This window comes from Calliopsis andreniformis, chromosome 12 (assembly GCF_051401765.1).
Source record: "Calliopsis andreniformis isolate RMS-2024a chromosome 12, iyCalAndr_principal, whole genome shotgun sequence".
In the NCBI taxonomy this organism is placed as follows: domain Eukaryota; kingdom Metazoa; phylum Arthropoda; class Insecta; order Hymenoptera; family Andrenidae; genus Calliopsis; species Calliopsis andreniformis.
Window position 1 is genome coordinate 696,446 of NC_135073.1, and position 19,729 is coordinate 716,174.

The 19,729-nt window shown below is 32.1% G+C and overlaps 1 protein-coding gene across 13 annotated transcripts in view; it reads left to right on the forward strand.

The window, feature by feature from the left end:
* The window catches only part of LOC143186325 (uncharacterized), a 451,287-nt gene that overhangs the window by 316,034 nt on the left and 115,524 nt on the right, over positions 1 to 19,729 (forward strand). For all 13 annotated transcript variants that reach the window (XM_076389907.1, XM_076389912.1, XM_076389911.1 and 10 more), the window contains one exon: positions 6,995 to 7,074. In XM_076389907.1, the coding sequence (XP_076246022.1) occupies positions 6,995 to 7,074 (80 nt within the window). The remainder of the gene's footprint in view (positions 1 to 6,994; positions 7,075 to 19,729) is intronic.

A 19,729-nucleotide genomic window follows, 5' to 3' on the forward strand; every position in this document is an offset into this window, starting at 1 on the left:
CTTTTGTAATATCAATTTTTATAATATGAATTTATAAATTGAAGAAAATTAAATTTTGAACTTAAAATGAATTCTTACGAAAAGAAATTTATAGAACATCTATAATTAGAAAAATCTACAAACATCTATACATATGGAATTGACTAAAAATATCAACAAAAGACATAGATATATATTATGCTATTGCCAGGAACGAATCAAGAATTATTATTTTTATTATTATTGCTATTATCATTATTATCATCATTATCATCGTTATTTTAATATTATTCTGCAGTTTCGGTGATGCTTGGGTTTGTCTGTGTGTTAAAACACAGTTGTCAACATAAACAGCATCGAGATTGTATTTAAATGCTTATACAATAGATGTTGTTTCAAATGCAATGGATCCGAAACCCGTGAATTATGTAAATGCGAAAATGCGAGAGATTCTACCCAATGCAATCGGGAAATTCATCGCAAACAAGTGGGAAAATCAGTTCTTCCCAAGGGATCATTTTATACCTATATCATACGAACGCATCTGTATTGGTCGCTCATTTTCCAGTCGCCTGAAGCTGTTCTGTAAATGAAATCGGAGTGTCGTTAGCCCGGTGCAAATGCGTGTTCGGTCTCTTACCCTCCGAACGCTGCCAAAGCGTCGCGTTAATCTCATTCTTATTTGCACGAAAGACCTTTACCGAGGGTCGACCAGATTCCCCAGCCGCGACGCGACGCCGCGCCGTGCTGTGAGAGCTTTCTTTCGGGAACGAATCTTCTAGACGTGCGAAACGGGTACGTTAAGCGCTGTTTCCTTCTACATTTCCAAAACCAACACGAATATTTTCCTTGTGCAGATTCTATGCTGCATGACTTCTCTTTTTTTCGTTTTCGTCCATACCGGGACTTTCGCCGCCTTTCCTCCAACAGTCTTGGCATACCTATTTGGATACATTGGGCTGCTTCATAAATTTACGTCGTTTTTTGAAATCTACTTATGTCAAATTTATATAAGAGAAATTGTAAAAAAGTATTAGTTTACACCAATAGAGAGTCTATACATATCGAATATATTTTATATTTATTTTATATGTTAAGTGTGTTAAAAGTGAAGGACCGATATTCTGCTGTTTTACTGGAATCGCTATATCCCGCTGTCGACTACATCTACCGAAGCAGTCAAAATGACTGGTACGGTTGTTCCTTATAGGAACATATGTTAATCTTTGCAAACGTTATTTTTTCGAATAATACTGAACGAAACTAAAAAGTATGTAAATTTATTAAATATTATTTTGAGACTTTTTAATGTTTAAAGTATTCTACTGAGAATGAGTTGAAATTATATGTATAAATTTTCAAATTAGAGTATCTATTGAAGAAGGAGATTTCAGAATTTTAATCATGCTACTGTTGTTAATTGTAGACCAAATTTAATGTGGAACGCGTTACTGAGTTATCAATAATACAGACTAATTTTGAAAATCAGTATGTGGTTCATTTATTAGATTTGTGTGCATAGACAAAATGATTTTATCAACAGAAAGTAATTTCTTAATTTTTCCCCATTTTCCGAAAGCTTTTGACTATAACTGGCGCAATTTAATTGTCAGTGACTAATGTTCCTTTTAAACTCAACTTGATGATGAATAAAATCTATATAATTTGAACCCAGAAAGAACGACTAAATTCTATCGAAAAGTACTGCTGATATCTGTCAAATAAATATATATATATATTTTTTGATATATATACATATTAGTTTCATGAAAATAGAAAACAGTATATGCTTCATAGACAGCGAAAAAGACATAGCTTTAGTAGATACTTATTACAAACTGACACTTGAAAATTGAATTATACGCATAATTAAAAGATTTTAGTATCAATAAAACTTTTAATTAATAATAAACTTATATAGCAAATATTGGTTGCTAAACGAATTACAGATAGGTATGTACATCACAAGAAAAAGAAACAAAAAGTAGTATATATACTACATTTATAATATATGTATTACATTTTATTGTTAATAAGAGAGAGTTCCAAACAAATTAGTTTTATTTGTCCCAGAAATATAATGATCACAAAATGCAAATCAGTCCGAACAGAATTTACAATCACGTGACGTGTAGGTATGTACTTATAGTAGTTAACATTCCATACATGATCGTCATTAATTAGATGCGAACATTGTCTATGATATCGACCAACGATATTAGATTACGTCGCGTGTTGTACATAAGTAAAAATAAAAATCAGTAGGTACTTAATTGCTGTTAAACCTCTATACACACAATCGAAAATGCCTAGAAATATACATAAAGACAATAACATACAAATAAAGACTAAACTGTTGTAGGATTAGATCATATTGACCAATAGTATAAAGATAAGAAGTCAGATAATGTAAAATTTGTTTATCTATGTTGTGTCAATTAAAATTGTGTCAACGAAAAGGTTAATCGCAGCTCCTGCAGCTACGTTAAACATTCTCAGTAAAGTTTATTCCCTAAATAATTATGCAGTTCGAGTAGTTCTTCTTACACATCTACACATATCGTACTGAAGTTTTGTCTACGTATCTGCGTACACATTTTTCACCATGATTTTAAATAATGTTCAATGATCATTTGCTTAGATGTATTTTCTTATCTTGGAATGAATCCAATATTGTTTTGGGGCATTCATTATTATATTCGCTGATAACTTCTGCGATAATTGGTAATATCCTATCTAGAGATTCCTTTAAAATAATACATATAAAAGAATACAAATATAAAAGAAAAATATACATATAGTAAAAGTTTAACTTCCGAGTAAAAAATGACATAAAAATAGGTAGCTTCAAAATTTTATCTTGAAAATTGCTAGTAGCTGATGTTCACCTAAACGTTCCTCTTTGAAAGTAATATTAATTGTAACTTCAGAAACTTTCTTCAACTTTAAAAAAATCCCAGGAAATTACTACTGATACCTGTGATCCTTGTTGTTTGAGATTATTATTACAGCAAATTACATATGCGCATTTATATTACTAGGTTGAACTTTTCGACTGAATAGAATCCAAAACGAAGTACTACTTTTAACTTTAGGAATTTATGGACTGAAAAATTATACATATATAAAATTCGAAAAATTATTTTAATGTCATATTGACTCCTATCTGGTATTATTTAGAATTACTGGAATTATTAAAATTAATAATTAATACAATTATTCAAAATCGAAAAGTTGAAAAATTCCACACAGGCACCTAGTGTTTTAACCACACATCCCAAGTTTCTCCATATACCATTAAATGTTAATCACACACTCCATATCCCTACAAACACCACGGAATGTTAACTACGTACCTAATAAATATTTGTTGTGAATAGTTCTAATTTTACATTACTCTTCTAATTAATAAAGAAAAATTTTTCAGAATGAGGCTGGGCTAGGTTTCTGGAAGAGGACTTTTCATCTCGGAGTTTGATCACTTTTTTCAATTTTAAATAATTACGTACGTGTACTATTAATCTTCGCTTGTATCATCCATGCCAGGACCATTTAAAATTAATATTCGTCTTGTATATTGCTAAAGCTAAAATCATCTGTCGTTCGAGAATTAAGTGGAAATGTATATTGCCAATCAGATTGTGGATAGAAGTCAATATGGCGGCGTTGTAACCTGTCAAGTAAGCTAGAAATACTAATATAAGTTGTACGAACGCACAACTCCTTAACGGATTTATTCCTCAAGTTAAGAATAGTATTTTTTGATTCCATTTATCGAATACTATTAGATGACAAAACAGTAAAATAATTTTTCGTGGTACGAAATAAAATTTATTCTTTTATGCATAATTATGTAATTACATATTTCAAGTATTACAAGACGAGATGTAAGTTTGACTACGCGTGTCTTATTGTAATAGAAACATTGCATAGATATTTAATTACATTTTCTTATTCTAGTTCTATTTCTCTGCCGTTGTACTCTTGTATCTGTACTAAAAAAGTCAAAAACTTTATAAAATCGTAATTTTTTAATCGTAATTTTTAATTGTAATTTACTTACAATGCCAAATCTATTTTTGAGCAACTTATGAATCATTAAACGATTAATAGGAAAAGTTACTATTAAGCAACATAATTGCAGCAGTATAGTAGTAGAGAACGACACAAACATAGGCTAAAAAAGTTAACTTTTCCACAACTTTTCTTTACATACTAACATTCTCTCACAACACTAGTACTCATCAGTTTGTATGTTATGAACTTTAAGAAGAAGAAGCTTACTGTATCGAGGGTAACGAGGTAAAAGATGGAGTAAGGGAGGTCAGTGAGACAGACTAGAGAGGATATGGAGAGGAAAAAGGAGGAAAATAGCTTTGCAGGAAGATTTTATCTTTTTTATTTAATTTAGTTTATTTTTAGTTTCTTACAGACGACCGATTACCTTGATTCTGGTGCTTGTATCATCCATGTCGGGAGCTTGTTTTCTCTTTTTACTCTTACTTCCTTTTTCGCTCCTGTTACTGCCACTATCCTACCTTTCGTATGACTTACTTCTCTTATTTTGTTCATAATAGCAGAGGATATCAAACAGATGTCTTCATTCGCCTCTCCATGTTCGTCGACGATGGTAATCTTAAGATGAGCGGTTGCTCAGCGTACAAATATACCTATTATTTGCTTTTTAAAGGTTCACTTTCAACTTTTGTTCGTTTTTCTTTTCGGAAGAAGAAAGATGATTGAAACAGGACAGCTGTGAAATAAATAGTATCGCGTATCATAATTTTCTTCTATGAGCTAACAAGCGATAGCGAAACGTTTTTATACGTATAACTTATTAATTCTTGTGTGAATGAACATAGTAAAATCTAGTATCATAAAAAACATTTCAGATTTTAGCATTGTGCAACTTAAGTTAAGAATATCTCCTATTTTATAGCGTCAGAAATGGTGTTATTTAGAAACTTTTCAGGGATTTTTAGGTACAGCTTTTTTAATGTTTACTTGTTTATTTATAGTACCTATATGTTTAAAGAAATTTTGCAAATAGTACATTAAGAAGTGTGATTCTTTTAAATTAAAAAAATGTATAATTTTATTTTGGTAATTATTGTATCAGCTATACACATATGTAGTTTTACAAATTTACAAAATGTATAATTTTTGATCGATGATCAAGTGATAAATAAATTAATACTCTTAATATTATCAAAACTGTTGTTAAAAGGTACATGACATGTATAGATTTGTATTCTAATACTGTCTAGTGTAATTATTATAGGAACTGGTCACTCTCTTTGATACCACACAGCTTTTGTTTTAAAACATTTTTTCAGTTACTGAAACCATTAATCAAACACAAGAATTTAAGATGATCGAGTTGGTGATCATGCAGTATGAACTGAGCTGTAGTTAACGATCTAATGTCTTTAACAAGCAGCTACATCCAATCACTATAATATTTTACATATGGAAGAGTATTCAATAAATAGCTTCTAGATTAATAGGACCCTGTGTATATAGGAGTACCTATACGTTATTTAATTCGTACCTCTTAAATATATTGACGAATACTTGTGTATACTGTGTATTTTACTATTTATGTATGAGACAATTGAAGTCGCATAGATTTTAATGATATCACTACTATGTATTAATTACGCAAATGCTTCCAACTTAGGTATATATTATATAGTCGATTGAGCGATACAAAACTGAGTACAACTGAGTTGTTGTAATTTGCAAAGATTTAAAGAATGTAAAAAAAAAACATTAGAAAGGCTTGAAAAATAACGTATGCTGTTAATTTTTGTATAATATATTACATTATTGGTTATAAAACAATATTCTGCCACGCACCCAATAATGTTTTATGCTAATATCTCGGAAAAAGTTGTTCAATATGGTGACTTCTACAAGGTATTTAAAGATTATTAAAATCGGTAAGAACAAACAAAGTTGCTCTAAAATTCTTGGCCGTTAAGGGAAAGCGAACTGCCCACACATTTCTCACCTGAAATTGTCAACGAAATCCCTACTACTCCCTACTATTGCGCGGAAGTACTAGTGACTCACTGGTACAGTAAATCTAGCTTTGTCCGATGGCGTGGTAGACCGTCTGACGAAGTGGGGGGTTCATCCATTAAATTGGTGGTATTCATCCTTTGTAGTCACAACTCAAATATCTTTTTTTTACAGCATTCACTTTACCGTCTCTTTTTGTCGGTTTGGGGCAGCTCCCCAGCAAAGCTAAATTTGCTGTACTCTAGTGAGGAATCCATTAGGGCTGCTGGGGACACATCATCTAGCAATACAATTTAGCTGTTCCCAATTCCCTCACTTCGAATGTTCAACGCCCAATAACAGTCCCAATTTTATCTCTACTACTCTAACATGAACTTCTCACGACCAAGAATTTCCGAGTAACTCTGTTAACAAATTCATCGATTTCCTTTCTTTTTATAAAGACATTGTTTTGAAGTGCAATTCTTTTGCTACAACAGTAACAGTAACTCAGCTTACAGTGATGGCTTCTGTGCGTGTGCATGTATAACTCAAATTACGAATCGGTAACACACAGAATGCCTTTCATGATTTTCTAACTGACAGCCTGTGTTCAATTTTCAAACAACATACCACAGCCCTTGATGAACATTACCGCAAATACTTTGTTACAGTCGCGTACTCAAATCTACTGTGGTATTTTAAACGTTCAGTTTTCATCCGAAATTATTCAATCTTGAATAAACAGTTGTGATAGGCTGATTTCAATCAATTCTAGTTTTAACTACTGACAATCGAAGATATGCACACTGATTGAAACACTGTCCAGCGAAAACTACTTTTAACTAACAGTGTGCACTTCATTCTAGAATTAACTAGACAAAAGTCACATGTCACATACATAATTCTCTTAGTGTTCTGTTACTCTATTATCGCTGTTTTCTTTTCCTTTGTATGTCGATGATACTGGAAAGTCCTTTCCACTTATCGGTCGCTGTTGATTTTGTTGTAGGTCCTCCCGGTGAACCAGGTCCTCCTGGGAAAAGAGGAAAAAAGGGAAAGAAAGGTGATCCCGGTGAGATGGGGCCTCAGGTGAGTACATCTGTTCTTCCGTCAAAACACCACAGACCCTCTTCCCATAGTGCACCCAACATGCTCGTGCAGTGTACGTATTTTAAACTGTAGCACTAAGTAAGCATGGTGTTTTTTACTGACGGTACCATACGTAACCTCTTAAAATATGTAACAATCGATATGCAAGGTAATTGTGTATTACTGGCATATGAGATTTGTGCCTCTGAGAACAATAACTCGGTTCTAGTTCGGTTTCAGATTCTTTCCGGAACAAATTTCAACAATTTTCAGGAGTTTCACATAGATATATCAAAAATAAATAAAATTAAATATACATATTTGATCGCTTATTAATGAAATAAATGAATAAAATTTCAACTGTGGGCAATGAAAAAATTTCCTTGAAGGAATAATACTTTTCATTGTTTGAAGCAGTATTGCAGAAGTTGTCTTATAGTATCATATAAAATATAAAACACCAATCGCAAAGATCTATTCTAAAGCTGCATGTTGACTCGGTATAAATGAAAAAAGCGTTTACTATCAAGTTTGTTCAAACATGCAAGTGTTCAGTTATTGCTCAGAGGTGTAGACATAATATGTCAATAATACTTACCTACATGGTTATATTCACATGGATATACATTGTATGTACATCCGTAATGGAACGGTAAACGAATGTAAAGATTATGGTATAGCAAAGTCCTATTAAAGTTTTACATGATAATATTATGAAATAATTACTTAGTTTATGTAATAACAAATCCTTTTTAAAGGAATATTCCCATTCCGAGCTGTTGTTTTTAGATCGATATCTGATATAAAATATTTTTCTCTTATTATAGATTTATAATCTTGAAACTTTGCATATGTATTTGGTCACATTTCAAGATGACACAATTAAATTTTTATTCGATTATCCTTATTATTATTTTAATAATTGTATGTTTTCTGCAATAGGACATTTTAAATGACTACCACGATTTGCGTTGTTGTATTCACCTAAAATGAAAAATATTTAGCTAAAATAGATTTTAATTTATAATCACTATAGTTTGAATTAAAAGGGTACAAAAAAATTTTATTGACAAAATGGCATTTGTATAAAGTGATAAAGTATACAATTGTTTACTTCTTTAAATGGCAAAAAAAAAACTATTGTAAATATTGACATAGTTTTAGTTCACTTGTTAAAAAAATATATATTTAATACCTGTGTTTAAAATTTGAAGAAAATTCATCAATCAATTTTTAAGTTATCATTGCAATTAATTCAAAAAGCACGGTTCTGAGAAAAATGTGTTTAAACTCCCTGGACGTTGCTTGGTTCTCTGCATCGTTCCGTTCAAAATTCTGCAACTTCCCTAATTCTTCGAATTTTTCACGGTATTTGTTTTAAAATATCCTTGACATATCAGTCCATGTAAATATATAAAAATAATCATTTGTTAGAATTGTAAACAGCTATCCTTCCATAAAGTTTAGTATTAATTACTGGATAGTAATGTCGTGTTGCGTTTTCTTAAAATCATTATGATTTCATTATTTCGTCGAATTTGAATTTCGTACTTTAAGAAAACATAATTTTCAAAAAAATCGAGTTTTGAACTCTTTGAATGGGAATATTTCCACTCTACAGTATTAAAATATTAAATGATAACAAAATCCAGCTATTTCTTTGCTATCCGTACTTATGCTAAAACTTAACGTGATAAGTTAATGTAACTTGTATAATACATTAATAAATTCTTTAATAATATCTATTTTATGATTAAATAATTTTTTATAAGGAGTCAAATAAATTATTTTTAACTTATTTTAAGTAAATTAGTCGTACCAACCTGAGCTTGCTATACCAGAAATAAAAAATATTTTGTTGCTTATTTCAACCGCCGGGGCGAAAGTCAGTTTTATATTAATTAAATGTCTTACGTCCTTACAAATTTCCTTTATATGTATACAGTCAATTACAACAGACAAAATAATGTAGAAATTTTTGATTGAACTGTTAGTGCAAAACGTTCCATAACGGAATACATATACGCTGCTATTAAAAAGTTTGAGTTACCTACCTTTATTTTGGAAGAAACCAGAGAGTATTCCCAAATCTTGCGCTCGTAGGCTAATCACTTTACTTTTTTATTTTAGATATATTTTTCAATGGATATACCAGAGTATGACAAAATATTTATTTAAAAATATGGAGAAGTTTATTTAGACCAAGTGTGATATAATACATATTGGCGTACCCCAAAATGAATAGTGTTATCGTAATGCGCGCTGAACACTATCACATTATTCGTAAACATTGATTATTCTTGATGTTATTATGTACTGCGATTTTTTATACTATTATCACCTCTGAAAGTTCCGTAACTCAAATATTATTATCTCCACTAATTCTGAAATTATTAAGAAATGGACTAACTTTTATGATATTGACCCCTTGACGAACATTCCCAAACAATACATAGAAATTAGATCAAAGAAGCCACTATTGGTTTTGAAAAATCGAACAGTTTTTTCCTCGGTCAATAGTTTTGGAGATTTTCTGGACGCCAGCAGACATAGTCTAAAGGTAGTTCTAAAGTAAATGTCAAAATTTAAGATTGCTTCAATTTTTAGCAAAACTAATTTGTATTACAAGAAACTCTTATGCAAAATATGGAATCGATTAACTACATAGTTATTGAGAAATTGTTATTAAAAGTTGGCATAATAGATAGAGTCGAAAGAAGGCTGCTTTTCTTTTATTTTATTTTTTGTCTGAAGCAGGAAAACTATACCTGTGAATTCAAAAGCCTTACCAAAATTAGCACGAAATTATACCGAAATGTTACGGAGTGATTGTACTGATTTCTGTAAAACTGTCGTCATGGTTTCTTCGTAATTGCTAATGAAAAAAGAGATTGATGTAAAAATGTTTCGGTCAATTGTAATGAAGCTACTTACAATTAGTCAACTGTAGCTAAACACAATTAACTATTCTATTTTCATGTTACAATGATTTATATCAACATTTAACTTTGTTCAATAACTTGAAATAGTGCTAACAATCATTGCTATAATGTATACTCTTGTGTATTTGTCGTTTATTGAGGAATTCTCATTTGACTTTAATAGTTACCTAAGAACTATGTAGATGTATACCTTAAGGGGGTATTTTGGCCTGGACTAGCGATGCTCAAGCACCTCCAAGGGGAGTACGAGCAATTGAAAATACCGGAAATCGCTCACGAGTGGTTGGTTTCAAGACCAACATCGGCAGCAGAGTGGGAAGTCAACGAAACTACTCGTTATGTTCCATATGAAGTCTTCTGGACTGCACTTTCAGGGGATTTCTTATTAAACACGAATGTACTAGGTGCATTTACATACTCTAAACCACTGTTTCTCAAAGAATAGGGAGCCAGCACAAGCAAATCCACGAGAAATTTCAGGCATTACCTGGCACCCGCGGGTACTGTTCCTGAACATCAGTTATCTAGATATTCAGTTCTTTAAGGCTTTTTTGGAAAATTTCTATTAAGAAATCAAAATTATACGAGGCATGCGTCTTTGTACAATATTTTTCGTACCCTACTGGCTGACCAGATAGCCGTTCTGTTAATTTGAAACAAATGAGTAAATAAGCATCTTCGTTTAGTATGGATACGGCTATAATGTGAACCAACATTTTCAAAAATCTTAATTTTTTGTCATTTTTTAATATACTAAAGGCGAAAAACGTCTAAAAATCGTAACTCAATCGCTACTTTTCTAATTTTCAAAATTTTTGCTTTATTCTAAAAAATTATTCGCTAATACTTCAGCATAGTAATCTGCATCTTTTTTTTATAGGTACATTCATCATTTTAAACGTTTTTAGTATTTATTCTTATTAATAATGTACTTATACAACTTTGGTAATTTTCCAATATGTACTTATGCAATAGTTTCTCTAAAACCATTATTAACTTTGGTCATGTTTGTTTAGTATGAATGTAATTCGATAGGATTAAAACTTGCTGATTGTGAATAATCAGACCCGTGAACCTGTGTCCTAATTAGTAGCGTTTATAACATGGTTATGTGAAATTTGCAATTTTTAAAAAAAAATATCTAATTATTAGATATGCTGAATTTATAAGCAAATGATCAGACCAAATTTTATTGATTCTTTCAACAAGAACTTCTAAACTATAAACCAGGGATGGAAAACAGTTATTTTTCGTCTTCAAAAGAATTCTGTTAGAACTTATGTCTTTTATTTCAAAGAATATCTGTTTGTATGGAATTTTTATGGAAGGAACTGTTACCAGTGGGAACTTTTTTAAAAAAGTTCTTGTGAAACTAGTACTTTAGGTTCTGTATAATATAAATTATGTGGAAACAAGTTTTTTTACGACATTTATTATACGACTAAAATGCTGAATAATAATCTTCATTAAACTATATTTTTTAAACAAACATTTTACGTGTATTCTCCAAAGTTTGTAAATCAACAATATGCCCATTTTATCAGCACTTGAATGAAGATGAGTTTTTAAAATATTAATATACATTTTGTGATCCATTATTCCACAATTTACAGTTTGGAGAAAAAACAAGAAGATTATAAATCTCAGAACTTACAACCGATAATAAAACATGGTGGTTGTTCTATATGTGTGTTGGGGCTACATGAGCATATCACTATAATAAAATCACATCTAATTTAGTTAATTCAATACCTAGAAGGTTAGCTGTAATAATAAAATCAAAGGGAATCCCTACTAAATACTAATTACAAATATTACTTTTACAATTATTTAGTGTTTTTATTATAAATGTTTAAATTACTTGTACACTTGATACTAGCAACAGATCTGTACGAATACTTATTGCGCATTCATTTCTATCATTTTGTTCATTTTTCTTGATAGTTATGTAAACAATATGAATATTTTTTGTTTATTTGATATTATTGTTCTATAAACTTTGGAGAATACGTGTTATATGTTTGTTTATAAAATATTGTTCAATAAACATTATTATTCAGCATTTGAATAGTAATTAGTTACAGTACGAATACTTTTTACGCCCACTGTATTAGAAACCAGGTTTATTTGACGATACATACTTACGCTTACACTATTCACTGAATAATATTCAGTACTTGTTATAATGATTGAGAACTTTTTTAATATTGGTGAAGAAAATATCTGTCTCTGTTCAAGAAAAATTGTTATTCTTATATTTTATGAGTACTATTTAGAATTTAGACTAACACTCTTATTTCTCAAAAAGTGCTTTTATGTGTTTTCAGTACAACATGTAATGTGAGTACTTTTTTTAACAAAATTCCGCGGTACATGTTCTGAATAGAACCTATAAAATAATTTCATAACTGTTTCGGTCTCTACAAACTATTCGATTCTTCCACTCAAATCAATTGAATTCTAGTATTTAGTAACTTTTTCAAATCATAGATCAACAAATTACATATATCTGATCGCATTAAACAAATATTGTTCAAGAAGACAAAATAACAAACTTATAAGAAGATTCACCTAATTATCCTCCTCTTATGCTGATATTTAGTTGATACATATATGGACAAAGTATTGTACATATTGAGAAATATTCGTTGCATATTTTTCTATTTGCTGACATTCGTTTAAAGAAACGGTAAAAACGTCTTTCAAATTTGATATAGAAAATATTTATTTATTGTTATTGATCATATGTTATTACAGATGTATATATAATAAATTGCAGTTTTATTATATGAGGTAAGCTACATAATTGGGACTGGTTACATGGATCTTAAATTTGGTTAGAGAAAGAAAAAAATTGTGGTGGGGAAAGTCGAGCAGTATGAAAAATATTCGAATGTTCCACCTTCACATAGAAAGCACTTCATAAATTAGTTTTTTATGTCTTTCATGATAGAATTAACATAGTGTCTGAAAGCTTTTATGATTGTATAATATAGTTTAATTCGTTATTTCAAATCTCCACAAAAATACAAGTGGAAGCGAATATACTTTATTTTTGATGTGACTCCATAAAAAGAAATCAAGAGGAATTAAATTCGGAGAGCGTAGTTACCATAATATTGTACTACGTATTCCAAACTATCTTTCAGAATAAGTTCATGGCGGATATCTGGTTTCCAGAGCAAAAGCGTATTAAGTCATACGGAAAGATAGTGGACATAAGGTAGTTGTCCCAGTACAATTGTATTAGAAAGTTACTTGCACATGGCTTCATTATTTAAGAATATAGAGGGTATTCGGCTACAGGTAGGAGAAATTTTAAGATAAGTTTATAGAGGTCAAAATAAAACGAAAATCAAGAATGATGATACGTATTCAGCCGTTAAACAAGTCAAACACATTTTGTTACCGCTCTGTCTGTTTATTTTATACTTTTTTCTTTCAACCGCTGTATTGTTCGTTCTACCATCTGGTATTTACCATGTCGAAACAGACTGCTTCAAATACCTGTGAAGGATGAAAAAGCCAGTGGTTAATCCTCTGGAGTGCATCTCCTGTGATATCAAATCGCATCCAAAGTGTCTCTCCAGAACTGGGCATCCTAGGACAAATGGTATGTTGCTTGATTGCAACATCGATAGCTTTGGACCGCAGTTGACCTATCCATTGCAACCAACAGATCAGTCTCTATCAAGTTCGCCCCAGCCCCCCGTGGTGATCTTGGAGGAACTTCTCTGCTATTCAAAATCCAGGAGATGTTCTAGGCTCAATTTAACGTTTTCCGCATGGAACTATTCAAATCTCTAAAATCAGAAATTGAGAGAATCTCCTGCGATATTTCATCTCTTGCCTTAAAGGTCACAGAGTTGGAAAGTAATCTTTTCAGCAACTTTTTCTCCAACCTTGCAAAGGATGTTATAGAAGAGATCGCTGATCGTAAGAATCGTTCCTCCAATGTTATGATTGCCAATATTGGCAAATCGGCTCAATATTCGGGTTTGAGTCAAGTTAAAGGTATCTTTAATTCCATTCAAGTTGCCGACTGCTCCAACAATAAAATTCTCAGGCTTGGGAAATCAACAACCGTCCTCAGCTGATTTGTGTCATCATGCCCAGCAAGTCGGTTGCCATGACTACTCCACGAAATAAAAACCGGTATAATGGCACTGCCAAGATCCTCAAAAATTCAACTTCTAGACAGCAATTCCACCTAAAGAACTTAGGAATGGAACTGAAGATCATGATAGATTCTGGGATGACAAATAAAACAATTAAGTATATAAATGGTATCCCAAAAATTGTTAATGTTTCGTCTTCCAATTCAAAAAACTAAATTATGACCCATCGTTGCTGCTGCATTATGAGAATATACGCGGTCCCCGAACTAAGGTATCCGATTTGCGTTGTTCTCTCTCTACTTCAACTTATTCTTAGGACATTACTTTTTCTAAAACCTGGCTTTGCAGTGGTATATCAAATAATGAACTAGGTTTTTCTACATATAATAATTTTCACTTCAACAGAAATGATTGTACAAGTGATGTCCTTAGCGGTGATCGTGTTTTAACAGCGATTAGGAATTCACATGCCGTTTGTCAAATTAAAGTAACGGTTTTTTCTATTGAACAGCTTTTTATAGAACTCCGACTCGGATACGCATTGTCATCATTGGCTCTGTTTAGACCCCTCCCCACTCCTCTTACTCCCACTACCAGCTTTACTGCTAAACAATTGAAAAACTTTATATCCTTTTCTTAATACATATTTCATTAACGAAGGTGACTATAACATTCCTGATTTTTCTTCTTATCCTATTAACCCTTTATCCGCATCATCTACATATTAATCACCGTACCGGAATGCTATATCCTATGGACAATTACTCATGAATGTATCAACTATTTTAATTTCTCCTAGCTTAATAGTAATGCTAATAGTAACGGTAGGCTTCTTGATCTTGTTTTGTCTACCATGCCTAATGCACGCTCAATTCATTCTCCAAAATCCTTTTTACCCGTCCTTTTTACCCATCATTTCTTTGATCTTTCCCCTATCTTCTACGTCTTCCTTTCCTCCTAATGTTACTCATCGTAAACTCTTCATGTCGGTTGACTATGTAAGTAATAGCAATTATCTGGCTTCTATCAACTGGAATTCTCTTCTCTCTCCTTGCTCCGTTAATGAAGCATGGGATATCCTTTATTTTCATCTCAACTCTGTCATTGAACTCTATGTTCCTTCTACTTCTTTCGCAGCTTCTTCATCTCTCAATCGGTTTTCCCGCAAGCTTATTTCTCTTGTCAAACAGGAAAAGATTGCACATCAGTACTTTAAACGCTCCAATGATTATTCAGACTATCTTTGTTTCTCCAACCTTAGATACCGATGTAAAAACCTCTATGGTAAATGTTGGTTTTCCTACGCTTCTGAGTCTAAAAACATGCCACAAGATTATCCTAAAAGTTTCTGGAAATTTTCCAGTTCAATGTTTCCAGAAGAAGTATCTCACGTTCTCCTTTTATTTCTTATGATAATCGCTTAGCCTACACCGATCATTCCAATTTATTCCAATTCCTCTTCTCCACCTCCCTTTTTTCCTACCTTAATACTGTGAATGTTTCTCCTTTGAATATACCTATTAGTGAAGTCTTTTCACACATCAACTCCCTTAATGTAAATAAGGGCCTTGGTATTGATGGTATTCCTTCATTCTTACCTTAAATCTTTCAATTTTATCATTGCACATGTACTCTCTATAATCTTTAATAAATCTTTAAGCACCGGCGTATTCCTCTCTCTTTGGAAGGCTTTTCTAGTTTCTCTTATCCTCAAAGATAGTAATCCATCGATAGTTAGCTCGTACAGACCTATATGTCTTCAAAATATTATGTGCAAATTATTTGAAAGTATTGTAACTAAGAAAGTTTCTTTCATCTGCAAAAGCTTTATAATTGACAAACAGCATCAGTTTGTTTCCGGTTGCTCAACTCTCACCAATTTCCAGAATTTTGCTGCGTCTCTATCCGATAAGTCATTCGTTGTTTCAATGGCAATGCTCACCACTGCGATTCGGTCAGCTACCGTTTATCACTCACTCGATGCGATCGATAATGTAAGACAGTTGTGTGTTCGATTACAGGCGAATTTTACTAAATTTTGAATTGCTTATAAATAATTAACGAAGCTCTCAACGACATATCGTCATTTTTTATTTTCGTCTTATTTTGACCTCTAGAATCGTATTTTAAAATTGCTTCCAGCTGTAGCCGAACACCCTATATACATATTTTGTTTTGCAGGATATGACAAAACTTTTCGATACATATGTACGTTTTTTACCCACCGTTTACACATACACGCATAATTACTCACTGTACTACAAACATTACACGGATGGGAGAAAGTGACGATATGATAATATTACTATGGCGCCATGTTTCGAAAATTCTTTAGAATTTCGCTAAATTATGAACTTTACACTACTATTATTCAGTAACTAAATGGTAAATTATTCTGTTTCTCTTTTTATTAGATTCTTATAGATATTTAGTATCATATATGGATTTTTAAAAAATTTCTAACTTAATTTTTGGAGATACAGCTAAAAATGTCACTTCAGTGAAGTCATCGTCTAGGGGTTAGGTTACAGTGGAGAGAGATTTTTGACGAATACATCTGAATTTGTCTTGTCCGTACGATAAATAGTTCCGACGTATCACCAGAACATTAGTTCGTCAGAAAACGCATCCACTGTAACTACAGCCTTACGTGTTAAAAGTTCAAACTGTAAAGACGAACACCTCGAATTTAGGATAGTGAAATTTTTTTAAATATTAACCAGAAGTAGATGACACTTATAATAACACACTAACTAGATTTCAAGGAATTTCTGAATAAGTCGTTTTTTCGAACAATTACCTTAATTCACTCTGGCTCTAGAAACCAGACATGTAATCCTTTACGTTTATGAGATATGACATGAGTATTGTATGCAGGTATGCCATCTTATTGATAATACTTCAAATTCATTCGCATTTGTAGAAAAGGAACATAACCAAAAATGGGCACTACAATATAGACCTTCAACATATAGGTTATGTAGAGGAAAGTAGGGCAAAACGGAGGACCAAGAAGTTTTCGTCGGCTAGCAAAAGGTCGAAGTGCAAAAAACTTTAAAAACCACTAGAAGTTTTTAATGAACCTTAAATTATCAGAAAATTAAGATCCTATTACCAAAAAAATATTTGGTTAGCAATGGAGATAAGATTTTCCGAAAGTGTCGAAATACCCTGTTTTGCCCCATGGATAGGGTGAAATGGAGGATTTAGGTAAAGTAATATAAACTGTAATATAATTACGAAATATTTAGTTTCTTTTTATCGTTTCCTGAAGTTGAAGGTTAGGTATCATTGATTATAAAATTACAAGATTGTGTAATTGGAATTGGCGTTGTATTTTTCTGAAGATCAGCTTTTGGCTGCGTAAGGTCATATTGTCGAGACATCTCTCTCTAGTATCTGATGTAGGATACATATGATTAGGAAATACATTTTCGTTGAACAGAAATATTCGCGTTTTTTTAAAACCTTTTGTAGTCGTTTCCATTTTAACAACTTCTGTTAAAGCTACTCCGAATAATTTTGCTATATCGTAAATAATGACATATCGTCCAGGATGATTAATTAACCATTTTTTAATCTCCTGTTCATAATACGTATTCAATGAGGCCATAAATATTACATCAAGTGGTTGTAATCTATGTGTACACTGGGGGGGGGGCATAGGATAGTAATATTGTTGTCCCTCGCGAAATTAAGTAAATTTACACTTTTATTATGAGAAGAATGAGTATCAAGTAGTAAAAGAACGGGGTTTTTAAGTGAGAGATTGGAAAACTGGATAATTTTTTTAGACCAAACAACAAACGAATCCTTTTGAATCCATCCAGTTTCATGGAAAACTGCAAATGATCTAGGAGAGGCATCTTCTATTAATTTATGATTTTGTTTTTTTTTTAGTGGGAAAAAAGCATTGAGGGCAGATAGACTTCAGCGGCACTCAAACGTATCTTCATCGTGATAAGAGTACCTCTTTCAGACGAAGATAAACAGCCTATTTGCTTTTTACCCCGCAAACCCAATAGTCTAGATGTTCTGTTTGGTACTGTCGTGATGCCTGTTTCATCAACATTATATATATTATTAGATGTGAATTTATATTTCAAATAAACTGATTCTAACAAATCAAAAAATTGTTAAACTACTGTTCGGTTAAAACTTTTGGCACATGCCAGTGAAATTTTTTCTGTATTTCTGAGAGATATAGGCTGGTGTCTGTTAGGAAAATTATAAAACCAATCTTTTCCAACCATTCTTGTTTGCTGAATAGACATGTGGGGAATATTATTCGTTTCAGTAAGTTCGAATACTAATTGACAGAGTTCAGTTAATGTAATGCCAATGAATCTTTCCTCCAGAAGCAATATGTGTTGTACTAATTCTTCTTCCTGAACGTCTGAAAAAACACTTGCACAATGTCCTAATCTTTTCTTAGCAACTTCTGCAGGTAATAGGCGATCTTCCCGAGCTTTTTGAACTCTCCTCACCAATGTTATTTCGGGAACATTATAGCTGATTAATACTTTCCTATAGCCTATCTTCTTGTTTATGATTGCGCTTATGGCTTTGGCCATATTCTACTCTGACCACCTCTGCTTTTTAGTTTTTCTTTGATAATGTCGTGGCATCTTGATATCCAAATAGAAACTAAAGTTAAATGAGATTTAAATCTCCATCGTAAAAATATATAAAAAAATATTTCTTATATAGGATCAAATTGTTCTGTTACGAACTGAGTTCGTAATTCTGTCCGTTACATACATAACCACCCCACTGGTTAGTTATGTATTTTTATAAATAAATATACTTCTATGCGTTCTAAACGCCTAGTCAGAACCACTATTCTGTCTGTGAATTGAATATGATGAGACAGTGCGAAATGGTAGTGTGGTCGCGATAACAGAGCGGCTTTGAAAGAGAAGCTCGGCCACGATACGCGAGTATATCTAAGTTTTTATTAATTAATTATCCAAGAAGGATAATGGTAATGTGGGATTCTTTCAGATGGTATGATAGGAAACAAATGTCAGTGCGATCAAAATTAGAGTTAATTAAATATATTTGAAATGTAACACACCCGCAATCGTACTTATAACCTAATGATAATCTACCAACAACGCGACAAAAATGGCCTTTCGCCCAATACAACGTGGTTGTTCCTCCTTTCGAGGTTTTCGGTCAACTGCCCCACGCTTTGCGTTCTTTTTGGCCTCATGAGTGGGTTTTCCAAACCTAACGACATTTCCCCATCTGGTCGAGGAAAAATGCCTTGCGCCGTTCGCTTCGCCAGGCCTGCAGTCCTTTAACGTGCGACGCGACGCAGTCGTAAATTATCATACCTAACAATAAGCTTAAAACTAAACGTGTCTAACATCCTACAGTAAATAGGTTAGGAAATCATCTAGTCCCATACGGGCCCCTCTACGCGTGACTGATTTTCCCGAGGGGTGGAGGCTTATACTAGCACTGTATTTGGAAAAGTAAAATAATCAATTCAATATAAATGAAAGACAAAAGGAAAAATAAATATATTATAAATTTCTGATACTTCATAAACAAAATTAACAACGTTAACAATGTATAATCATACGTGGA